General features: G+C 45.0%; 1 protein-coding gene across 5 annotated transcripts in view; it reads right to left on the bottom strand.

The window, feature by feature from the left end:
* ADCY2 (adenylate cyclase 2) overlaps positions 1 to 12,184 on the bottom strand; it is a 289,600-nt gene that overhangs the window by 29,723 nt on the left and 247,693 nt on the right. For 4 of the 5 annotated variants that reach the window (XM_060191138.1, XM_060191140.1, XM_060191141.1 and 1 more), the window contains 2 exons: positions 11,990 to 12,159; positions 6,911 to 6,995 (listed from right to left, as the gene is read on the bottom strand). In XM_060191138.1, the coding sequence (XP_060047121.1) occupies positions 6,911 to 6,995; positions 11,990 to 12,159 (255 nt within the window). The remainder of the gene's footprint in view (positions 1 to 6,910; positions 6,996 to 11,989; positions 12,160 to 12,184) is intronic. The other variant, XM_060191139.1, reaches the window with a different exon arrangement.

The following is a 12,184-nucleotide window of genomic DNA, read 5'->3' as shown; positions in this document are numbered from 1 at the left end:
AGTACTGCCCCCCTAGCCCCCACCATCTAACATGGATTTGGAAAAAATTCAGGACAAAACTACCATCGAGGACACAGAGTGGAGTGCTACAGGAAATTTGAATGAAAAGCTGACTTACATGAAAGCTTCTCACACAACTTATGTGAAGACAAGATAGACTGACTTATTATTATTATTTTTTTTGCAGGGGGAAGATAGGTATAAGAGACAATAAATAATGAACGAAGGAATGAAGGAATAATACACTAGCAGAGACCATGCACTGGTGGGTGACCCACGCTGAATCACTCACAGGGTTTCTATGTGGCCTTTTGCTTTTCAAATGTGCAACATCAGATTTCCCCAGTCACAGACTATGTAACTAAGTAGTTATTGAACAATATTCTTTTTCCTTTTCATTGGGACTGTACCATTCTGAGAGAATGGCACTCCATGTAGACCAGAGTTCATTCAGCATCACTTAATTAAGATGGGAGCCACTAGCAAAAACATATGTAATTGTAGCTTAGGGTGTGTTATGGTTTAAATTTTTAAAAATTTTGTTGGATAGAGATAGAGAAAAATTGAGAGGGAAAGGAGAGATGGGGAGGAAAAGAGACAGAGAGACACCTGCAATCCTGCTTCACTGCTCCTGAAGCTTTCCCCCTGCTGGTGGGGACCAGGGGCTTGAACCCGGGTCCTTGAGGAGGTATTTCTCTCCTAGGTATGCCACCACCTCCCCCACCTTTATCTTTTGTTTTAAATCACTTGCTATTTACGCTGTAGGAAGAGCTGTTTCCATTTATTAGCACAGAGTCTCTTTGGTTCGGGCAGCATTTGGTGATGGCCATACTGAGAATTATTTAACAGAATGGAATGACTCTGCCTGGGACAGAAGGGCCCCCAGTGGGTGTGCATCAGCACATGGAGTGTCTTACTGACAGGTCAATGCAAAGACAAAGCACATGCAGGGGGGCTGTTCCATTGTATGGTTCCATCACAGCCTAGGAGAGGACAGAAAGCACTTTCTTCCTACACCAACAGCAACTCACAGAGCCCACAGTCACAGAGCTGAGAGCACACTGACCACTCGCCAGCGAGGCTTTATTCAGACTGTATAGGACACCTCGGGAATGATGTCTTCTCTTATGGTGAGGCACCTATTGTTAGCTTTCTATTTATTTATTATTATTTTTTTTTACCTCCAGGGTTATTGCTGGGGCTCAATGCCTGCACTATGAATCCACTGCTCCTGGAGGCCATTTTTTCTCTTTTGCTGCCCTTGTTGTTTATCGGTGTTGTTGTTACTATTATTGTTGTCATTGTTATTGGATAGGACAGAGAGAAATGGAGAGAGGAGGGAAAGACAGAGAGAGGGAGAGAAAGATATGACACCTGCAGATCTGCTTCACTGCCTGTGAAGCGACTCCCCTACAGGTGGGGAGCTGGGGGCTCGAACCGGGATCCTTCCTCTGGTCCCTGCGCTTTGTGCCAGGTGTGCTTAACCCGCTATGCTACTGTCCGGCCCCCTATTGTTATTTTTTAAAAAGTATTTTATTTATTTCTTATTGGATAAAAAAGAGAGATTGAGAGGGGAGGAGGAGATATAAGGGGAGAGAGAGAGAGAGGCAGAGAGATACCTGCATCCCTGCTTCACCAATCATGAAGCTTTCTCCCTGCAGGTGGGGGCTGGGGAATTGAACCTGGGACCTTGAGCACTATAAAGTGTGTGCTTAATCAGGTGCGCCACCACCCGGCCCCTCTATTATTATTATTATTTTTTTAAATGCAGCATAGTAAATTCTTTTTTAAAAGAGGTTGCAAAGAGATAGTTTATATGAAATTATTTTTCCATGAATGTCAAAATTTTCACATTTTGTATTAAGAAAAATATCACTGCTTAGAAGTGATGCACCTGGTAGGAAGGGCCTTATCCCTTGAGAATAAATATTTACCAATGGGTGGTGCTATAGTTGGTTAAACACATACATTACTATGATCAAGGACCTGAGTTCAAGCCCCGGTCTCCACCTGCAGGGGGAAAGCTTCACAGGTGGCGAAGCAAGGTTGTAGAGATCTCTCTGTCTCTCTCCTTCACTATCTCTCCCTTCCTCTCAGTTTATGGCTGTCTCTATCCAATAAGTTAAAAAGACAATAATAAAGAAAAATAAATAAGACATTGGTTCATGCTGGAGACTTGCATGCCTAAGGCTCTCTGATCTCTCAAGTTCAATTCCCAGCACCAACAGGACAGGACTCAGGTAAACAACAATTCAAATGAAAAGAAGAAAACACCAGCCAAGGGGCAAGGAGTGCTGAAGTCGTAAGACCCTCAAGAACCTTACTTCAGGTGTGGCCCTCTTGTGCATGGCACACTCGTGTCTGTGGGCAGGCAATGGTCTGATACCAGTGACTTCACAGGTCCTGTCGAACTGACTGACTCATGGCAAAGACTTGCTCTGTGATTTCAGTCTGAGGGAACCCCTAGGCTTATCCTGGTGTATCTCTGGTACTCGTCACTACAGGGTGTTTGTGAAGGGTCTGGGAGATGGCTCAGCCTACTAGGGCCCCTATGTGCCCACTCGAGGCCCCAGAGACTGCAGGTTCAATCCCTGGAATCACCTTATGCCAGAGCTCAGCAGTGCTCTGGCCTCTCTCTGGCTCACTCTCTGTTCTCTCTCCCATATATCAATAAACAAGCAAGGAAATACTTTTTTTTTTTTTGCCTCCAGGGTTATTGCTGAGGCTCAGTGCTTGCACTACAAATCCACTGCTCCTGGAGGCCACCGCCCCATTTTGTTGCCCTTGTTGTTGTCATTGTTGTTAATGCTGTTGTTGGACAGGACAGAGAGAAATCAAGAGAGGAGGAGAAAACAAAGAGGGGGCGAGAAAGATAGACACCTGCAGACCTGCTTTATCGCTTGTGAAGTGACCCCCACCCTGCAGGTGGGGAGCCGAGGGCTTGAACTGGGATCCTTATGCCGGCCCTTATGCTTTGCGACGTGTGCTTAACCCGCTACGCTACCACTTGCTTCCCCCTTTTTTTTGTTCAAAGAAATAAATAGCTAGTGGTAAGCATTGTTGCTTCTATAGGGAGACCTGACTCTCAACATCAAGTCCATAATCTCTAGAGTTCTGCTGGTGACAGAAGAAAAGAGGCACCCTCCAGCACTGCCCACCACTCGAGCTTATGCTCAGCTTGTTAACTGTAAGCATGTTCGCTTCACAATTAATGTGAAGGACGGTGGCAGTTTTGCCACAGAAAAACAGTCAGAAGAACATCATGAGAGGTGAAAGATTCCTAACAGCATCAAGAGGACAAAATGCAAACTATTCAAACAGGAACATACCACAAAAATAAAATGCATTTTAAAATCTATGTAGATTTCTGACAGTCCAGTGTGAAGACCTGATTCCTTTTGTGGCTTGTACTTGTTTTCCAAGTCTTTTGTTTGTTCACAGCATCACATTTAAAAGAAAAATCACTGCAGGTGTGAAATCAGAGTGTGCGAAGCCAAGACTAAACTGGCAAATAATAACACACAGGTTTGCAAAAGGTTGGCTTCTTGCTTTGTCAAAGGACAAGCAAAGCCGAATTGACAACTTGCTTAAACACATTATGAGCTGGCAGAGGGCGGTCGGCTGACTGATTCATCATAGCAGAATGAAATCAAAACTGTCAAACAGCTCTGGTCTCTTTTATGGCAAAATTGCCCTGTGTCAACTAGTTATGTACACAGAAAATGTTTGTAAGGAAACTATTGATAGCTAAACTGTGCTGAACCATGGGCGCTACAGCCTAACCACTATACTGAACACTGCATGAGTCATCTTCATTGGACTACAAACCAAAGGACAGGTACTCTACTTGACCACCTCTACAGGGGGATTCTTCACACAGTTGTCTCCATGGTCAATAGGGAGGCTGGGAAAATTCCCTTTGATTCTGTATTTATATTCAACTTTCCTGTCCCATTGCTATGGAGTTGCCTGAGTAAGAGTTATCAGCAAGAGAAACTGTCAGACGGAACTTCCTGGTGTGAGTGGAGCAAGGGACCCCACAGAGGATAGAGCCATCCTGTCCCCAATGACGCTTTCTTTCACATCTCCAGTAGACGACTTCTAGAGATAGGACCGGGCTAGTTCACCTTCTGTGCCTGAGAGTAGAAAGTGGAGACAACTTGCTCAGTCACTCATCTGTGGCTGGACACTGGGGTGGCTTCTAGGCTTTGGCTATTACAATTGTGCTGCTATGAACACAGCTGCACACAGATCTCTTTGGATGGGTGTGTTTGGTTCCTTAGGATCTATCCCCAGGAGAGGAATTGCCAGGTCATAGTGGCTAGGAAAGTTGTGGTCTATATACTCAATGGAATATTACTCAGCTATGAAGAATGATGAAGTCACCTTCTTCCCTACATCTTGGATGGATCTTGAAGGAATCATGTGAAGTGAGAGAAGCCAGAAAGATAAGGATGAATATGGGATGATCCCACTCATGGACAGAAGTGGAGAAATAAGAACAGAAGGGGAAACAGACTGGGTTTGGTGTATTGCACCGAAGTGAAGGACTCTGAGGGTTGGGTGGGGTGAGGGCATTCAGGTCCCGGTGCCTGATGGTGGAAGAGAACCTAGGCTGGCGGTGAGAGCATTTTGCAGAGAACTGAGAAATCTTACACATGCGTCAAAACTGTATATGCTGTAAGCCATTAATCTCCACAATAAAATAGACAAATTGGAGACAACTAGGATACATGAAGAACAGAGGAGGTGAGGACAGAAGGGTGAGATGGAATAAGTTGACTGGAATGTGTCTGAGCCAGCCCCTGAGACAGAGGCAGGCAGGGCAGGGCAGGGCCTGAGCAGAACGGGACCTTCTAGAGACAGAGCTCCAGCAGGGGCAGAGCGCAGCTTGAGAGATGGGGGTGTGGGCAGTGCTATACTGTTAGCTTCAGGAAATGACGCAATTTGGGAAGGCAGGAACAGGATTTCTACACCATTAAACCAAGAACTAGGGGCCTGGGAAGTAGCACAGAGGGTTAATCGCAATGGCTTGAAGCACAAGGACCCGTGTAAGGATCCTGGTTCGAGCCCCCTGGATCCCCACCTGCACAGGGGTCGCTTCACAGGAGGTGAAGTAGGTCTGCAGGTGTCTGTCTTTCTCTCCCCCTGTCTGTCTTCCCCTCCTTTCTTGATTTCTCTCTATCCTATCCAACAACAATGACAGCAATAACAACAACAATAAACAACAAGAGAAACAAAAGGGGGAAAAATGGCCCCCAGCAGTAGTGGATTTGTAGTGCAGGCATCCAGCCCCAACGATAACTCTGGAGGCAAAATAAACAAACAATCAAGAAGCAAAATAAATGAACAGCCAACAACTGAGAGTCACAGGTCTGGATTCTATCCTGAGCATAGCGCATATTGTTGTTGTTATTATGATTTATTTTGCATCCCATGTTTGCAAGGGAGAGAAGCCAGAAGGTCCTCTGTCGTCATTATATGCACACTTGAGAATACAGTCTGGGTTTCCAGACACGCAAGGTGTGTGCTCTCCTGCTGAGCTATCTTCCCTGCCCCCCAACTGTGTGATTATTGGTTTTCTCCTGGGGGGAAGTGGAAGCCAGAGCCCAACTCACAGATTTCTCCTCAGCTTCCCAGATCTTGATCACAGATGAACTCAACTGTTTAGTAGTGTGTATCTACAGCTTAACTGGCATTGTCTCCTCCTTGCTCAATTCCAAAATAAAAATCACTTCTTTGGGTCATACCATCCAGCAAAAACCTGAAATGTTGGCAGAGGCAGAGCTGCTTGGTGTGGGAGGAGTTTAAAGTCTTTGTGCGAGAAGCCTGTGTGTTGGCAGTGGAAAAATACTGTCCTTAAAAAGCTTACTCCCCAGAGCCCTTCCCCACTAGGGAAAGAGAGAGACAGGCTGGGAGTATGGATCCACCTGTCAATGCCCATGTTCAGCGGGGAAGCAATTACAGAAGCCAGACCTTCCACCTTCTGCATCCCATAATGACCCTGGGTCCATACTCCCAGAGGGATAAAGAATAGGAAAGCTATCAGGGGATGGGATGGGATGGGATAGAGAATTCTTGTGGTGGGAACTGTGTGGAGTTGTACCACTCTTATCCTATGGTTCTTGTCAGTGTTTCCTTTTTATAAATAAAAAAATGAAAAAAAAAAAACTAAAAAAAAATCTTACACCTACAGCCTTTCTTGGGGGACCATCAAGGAGAGGAAGCTCTAAAGACAAAGGCTTCATCTATAATATGTCAGAAGTGACCCCATGTTTGGCCAGAGGACCATATGTGTATATATTTTAAAGGAAATGTTTTCAATATTTTATTTATTTTTAATGAGAGAGATGCAGAGAGAAAGGTCAGAGCCCTGTTGAGCTCTGGATGGTGGTGCTGGGGATGGAACCTGGGAGCTCAGTCTCAGGCAGGAAAGTCTTTTGCAGAACCATGATCCTGTCTCCCCAGCCCGAGGACCAGACCCTATTTCTAAGAATGATAACGAGGGACATTCAAGATCTCCACACCCACTTAAAAACAAATAGCATGAGTGCTAGCCTCTGGACATGCAAACCCCTCTAGGGTCCGTGACAGAGAAGACCCTTCTGCAGGCTTGGATAAACCCCAGATATGGACACTGAGGTTAAACAGGAAATGAACTGAGTCTCGCTGGTACCACTCACAAAATATGGATACCATAAGATAAAAGCAGGGCCCTCTTTCCTTTTGTTTATAGCTAAGTTGCCACGCCTCTGCCAGTAGTCCTCTTCTTAAGTGATACACTGGCTCCTCTGTCTCATCCTTTGCTTGCATGAAGGTAGTGATGGTGCATACAGGTAGGGTGAGATTATTAACACGAAACTTCAGAGAAGAGATGCACAAGTATAACAACCAGAAGCAGACTTCTTACCTGTCTCCCAAGAACAAGCAGTGTGATGAAGAAAATAAAGAGGGACACTGAACCCATGGTCTTGAGATCTTTCCAAATTCCTGGTCTATTAAAAGAAACAAACAGACAAAAACAATACAACGAAACAACATACACACAGGGCTTAGAGTTCATGGACCAACAAAACTCAGACCCTTTAGAGAATGTCTACATTGTATTACACACACACTTTAGAGAATGTCTACATTGTATCACACACACACACACACACACACACACACACACACACACTTTAGAGAATGTCTACATTGTATCACACACACACACACACTTTAGAGAATGTCTACATTGTATTACACACACACTTTAGAGAATGTCTACATTATATTACACACACACACACACTAGAGAATGTCTACATTGTATTACACACACACTTTAGAGAATGTCTACATTGTATTACACATTGTATCACACACATATTTTAGAGAATGTCTACATTGTATTACACACACACACTTTAGTGAATGTCTAACATTGTATTACACACACACACACACACACACACACACTTTAGAGAATGTCTATATTGCATTACACATTGTATCACACACACACACTCTAAGAATGTCTACATTGTATTACACACACACACACACACACACACACACACACACACACACACACACACACACTTCCAATTTATCTTTGAACCTTTCACTTGAGAGCCTGGTAATTGAAAATGTCCTCCAAACTGATATTGATTTCTTATTTTTTATCAAACTCTACAAAATATAAAGAGAAAACTAGTAGGATAATAATATTTCTTAATCCTTCTGGGATCCTGTGGATAGCAGGATGTAGGATTTCTTCAACCTTTCAGTTATTCTCAGGAAGAGGTAATGTGCTAGAAATCACTAGCCATGTATGCTACAAAAACGAGGCAGGGAACCCATGTCCAGAAGAGAAGCAATTACAGAAGCCAGAACTCCCACCTTCTGCTCCCCATAAAGAATTCTGGTCCATAGTTCCAGAAGGGGAAAAATGTTAGGGGAAGATGACCAGAGGAAAAAAGGAAGGACAATTGGAAGTAGTAACAGGTGTAGGTGTGACTTAGAAAGGAGGAGAAAATGGGCAAACATACATAGTCAGCCCATATCTGTGGCCTTGGGAAAAATACTGCAATTTCCAATGGAGGGAATGGGGACACAGAACTCTGGTGAGGGGAACGATGTGGGATTATACCCCTCTTATCTTATAATTTTGTAAATCAGTATTAAATCACTAAGTAAATATTTTGCCATTCTTGTTTATTTTTGCAGAACCAAGCTGCTTTTAAATTCAGATAGACTCATAGGTAGATATAAACATAGACAGATATTGGGTTGTTGGAAAATTCATATTTTTCTGTGCAAAACTGTGTCTTGACTTTTCTGACAATCCAATAGACAGAAAGACAGACACACTGCAGCACTGGAGGCCCCTCAAGTATCACAGCACTGCCCATGTGATTCTGGGGCTCAGACCTGGATGCTGCACAAGGCAAGGCATGCACTCTACCTGCTGAACTCTCTCGGCCCATTCTTAATCCCTTTCATATGATTTTTTTTTTTGGTCACAAAGATGTGGCAGAGGTGGAGACCCCCTGCTTCCAGAGGTCCTCTCCCCTCTGCTCAGGCAGCTGTCAGCCATCTGGCCCTGCCCAGGTACCCAGGAGCTGGTTGGGATGCTCCCTCCCCACCACCTCAGGCTCCCACATGGCTGCTCCCATGTATGACTGGGTGTGAACTATGGTCATTTGTATGTGTCAGTAGCTCTCCAGACAGGGGGTGCCAGGCAGAAGGGAGGATAGAAGCAGGGGCTGGAGGGGTGGCGTGACCCTTGATGCCAGCAGAAGAGGCATTTTAAGAGGAAAGCAAGCAATCAGTAAATGAGCAGTAAAACTGTGCTGATTAGAAAGAATACGTGTGTGTGTGTGTGTGTGTGTGTGTGTGTGTGTGTGTGTGATTAAAACAGTGAGCTGTCCGTTTGGAAGACTGTATAGAGAGTCCTTAAACAAATTCAAATAGAATTACCTCATGATCCTGCATTATTCACAACAGCCAAAGAGTGGAAGCAGACTAAGTGCCCATCCACAGATGACTGGCTAGAGGAGTTATAGGAAATATATTCCCTGGAATACTACTCTGCAGTCAAAAAAGAGGCTATTATGTCCATGGGGACAAAATGGATGGAACTGGAGGTGATGATGTGTTTAGTGAAATAAGTGAAGAGATGAACGACAACTACCAGGTGGTTTCACTCATGTGTGGAATTTAGAGATCTGATTAACATGAACTTGAAAAAACAAAACAAACAAAACCCAGAAGCAAGCAAACTGTTTCTAAGACTTGTGAGAACTCTGGGGGTGATCTTTGAGAGGTGGGAAGGTGGGGGACACAGAGCTCTGGTGGTAGGTGTGGTGCAGAACTGTAACACTGTAACTTTACAGCCTTGTAACATTCTATTAATAACAGATAAAAAACTTTAAAAAAACAACAATAAAAGGGCTATGCTATCCAGTATATATAAAAATAAAATGAGAGCAGTGGTAGATGTGATAATTCTAAGGGCTCTTTCGTTAGGTTTAACATAAAAGTGCATGATCAAAAACCAAACCCAAACAAACAAACAAACAAAAAACCACACACACCAATAACAACAACAAAAAATCCAGTGGGCTATTTAACTTTTGCTCCTTTCTATCATCTACCTATCTATTATCTATCTATCTATCTATCTATCTATCTATCTATCTATCTATCTCATCTATCTATTGTGAGGTTGACCAGACTTCTATGCTGTCCACAAAGCATTAACTATTGGCCTGAGTGTCTACAGAGCAGAGGGTCACTTATGAGGTTCCCTTTGCTCCTGGATGGCTGGTGAACCCAGGAAGTGAACAGAGAATCCAGAGACCTTTGGGCCACCATCAGTTGTGTGACAACCTCTGATGCATAACTGGGTTAGAGACAGGACCTGGGCTTTTTGGCTACACTTGAGCCACATTGAGGCGTGTTTGGTGGCTGCTTTGGAAATTAACTTGAAAGTTAAGTGCTGAATTCATTCTCCTCTGGGCTAAGAGCTCCCGATGTCTCCTTAAGACACATCTTCATTTCTGCAGGTCTGGTGCCTAGAGCTCGGTGGCAGAGTAACAACAGATGCAGAGGTGAACGTGCGATTCGGGAGAGGGTCGCAGCAGCAGGGTGGCTGCGTTTCTGGAAGTCTGTCCAGTGCAGCCATCCTATCTTTCCTTGAGAATCAGTTTCTTCAGGGGACCGAGAAGCATCTCTGCTGACGGAACTCTTGGCATGGAAGAGCATTTCCAGACATGGCCAGAAAATAACTCCGCGCCGGTGCTGGTGAGTACACCCACCTCACCCCATAACCTGCTGTGGTTTGATCAGCTGTTTTGAACTGGGGTGGGATGGGGTGTTTCTCCCTGCAGGGCCTGTCTGCAGTGATTTGGTGTGAACAGTGTCTCACTCTTCTGCAGAGAGTTGCACCCAGAGACCCTACGATTCACAGGACAGCTGCCACAACCTTTGCTTTAAAGGCTCCTAGTTCTAGTTCAAAATATCAATGATGGGAGGTGGGTTGGGGCAGCTGGTGGTGCACCTGGTTGAACACACATGTTACAGGGCACAAGGACCTGGGTTTGAGTCCCGAGTCCCCACCTGCAGGGGGAAAGCTTTGCGAGTGGTGAAGCAGGGCTGCAGGTGTCTCTCTGTCTCTCGGTCTCCCCCTCCCATTCGATTTCTGGCTGTCTCTATCCAATAATAAATAAAGACAATTAAAAAAATTAAAAATGCCTCAATAACGCTGTGAAAAAAAGAACTGAGGTGATGAAAACCTTGATTCTGACTGTCATGCCTTGCAGGAAGGCCACTGAGTCGTAGTGGGACACACAGTGTGCGGTTGTGACCCAGGCCACTGAGTTGTAGTGTGCTGATGTGACCCTGTCGGGCAGATGCCCTTTGATTAATCTACTTTCTTTTTTTTTTTTTTTTTTTTTGCCTCCAGGGTTATTGCTGGGGCTCAGTGCCTGCACCATGAATCCACTGCTCCTGGAGACCATTTTTTCCCCTTTTGTTGTTGTTATTATTATTATTGTTGTTGCTATTTTTGGATAGGACAGAGAGAAGTAGAGAAAGGAGGGGAAGACAGAGAGAGGGAGAGAAAGACAGACACCTGCAGACCTGCTTCACCTGCTGCACTACCACCAGACTGCCCTTTGTATTATTTTTTTATTCTGATAGGACAGAGAGAAATTGAGAGGGAGGGGGCATTAAAAAGGGAGAGAGAAAGAGAGACACCTGCAGCCCTGCTTCACTGCTCATGAAGCTTCCCCTACAGGTGGGGACCAGGAGTTTGAACCTGGGTCCTTGCTCATGGTACCATCTGTGCTCAAGCAGATGCAACCCCACCCACATCCCTCCTCATTCTCCTATCAATGTCTCTTCCATCTGTCAAAGCAAATGAAATAATTAATTTTTAACTTGTGGTAGATATACACAAAGGAATACTACACAGCTATTAAGAAAGATGAAGATGGGGTGATCTCACTCATAGACATAAGTGGAGAAATAAGAACAGAAAGGACTCAGGCCCTGGAATATGATAGTGGAGGAGAACCTAGACTGGGGGAGTGTTTTGCAGAAAACTGAGAAATTTTACACATGTAATTTTTACACTGAATTTACTATAAACTGTTAATCTTTCTAATAAAACAACTAAAAAAAAACCTATTTGTTGGAGCCAAATCTTTCCCATGTCTTGCTGGCTTCTTACAGTTTCTGGCTGAGGGAGGACAGAGGAACACACTGGGGTCGTATTACCTGTGTCCCCTGGGCTGTGTCTACAGGGGCCTCTGTCCTACATGTGTGACCAAGACGCCATCAGATGGCATCAGGACTGACGCACAGCTCCTCACACAAATCACTTCTCACCCCCTCTCTGTTATCTCACCACCTGAGCCCAGGCACCGTCTGTTAAATGCACACATCACCTTCCAGAAGCCTCCCCCCTCCCCCCCCCCCAGCGGGCAGGGAGCGGCGTTACCTCTGGAACAGGACCTGGCTGTAGTCGTCCAGGACGTGGGCGTGTGTGTGCAGCAGCAGGATGTTGTAGGCCGCCAGCGCCAGCAGCATGATCAGCATCTTGAGCTCATAGTTGACCCGCAGGAAGACGGAGCAGGAGATGAGCGCCAGGATGCAGCTGTAGATGAAGTACTGGGGGGCAGGGAGACACGGGGGG

This window comes from Erinaceus europaeus, chromosome 5, assembly GCF_950295315.1.
Source record: "Erinaceus europaeus chromosome 5, mEriEur2.1, whole genome shotgun sequence".
Lineage (NCBI taxonomy): Eukaryota > Metazoa > Chordata > Mammalia > Eulipotyphla > Erinaceidae > Erinaceus > Erinaceus europaeus.
Note: the sequence above shows the minus strand (reverse complement) of the source record. Positions and strands in the feature narration are given on the sequence as shown.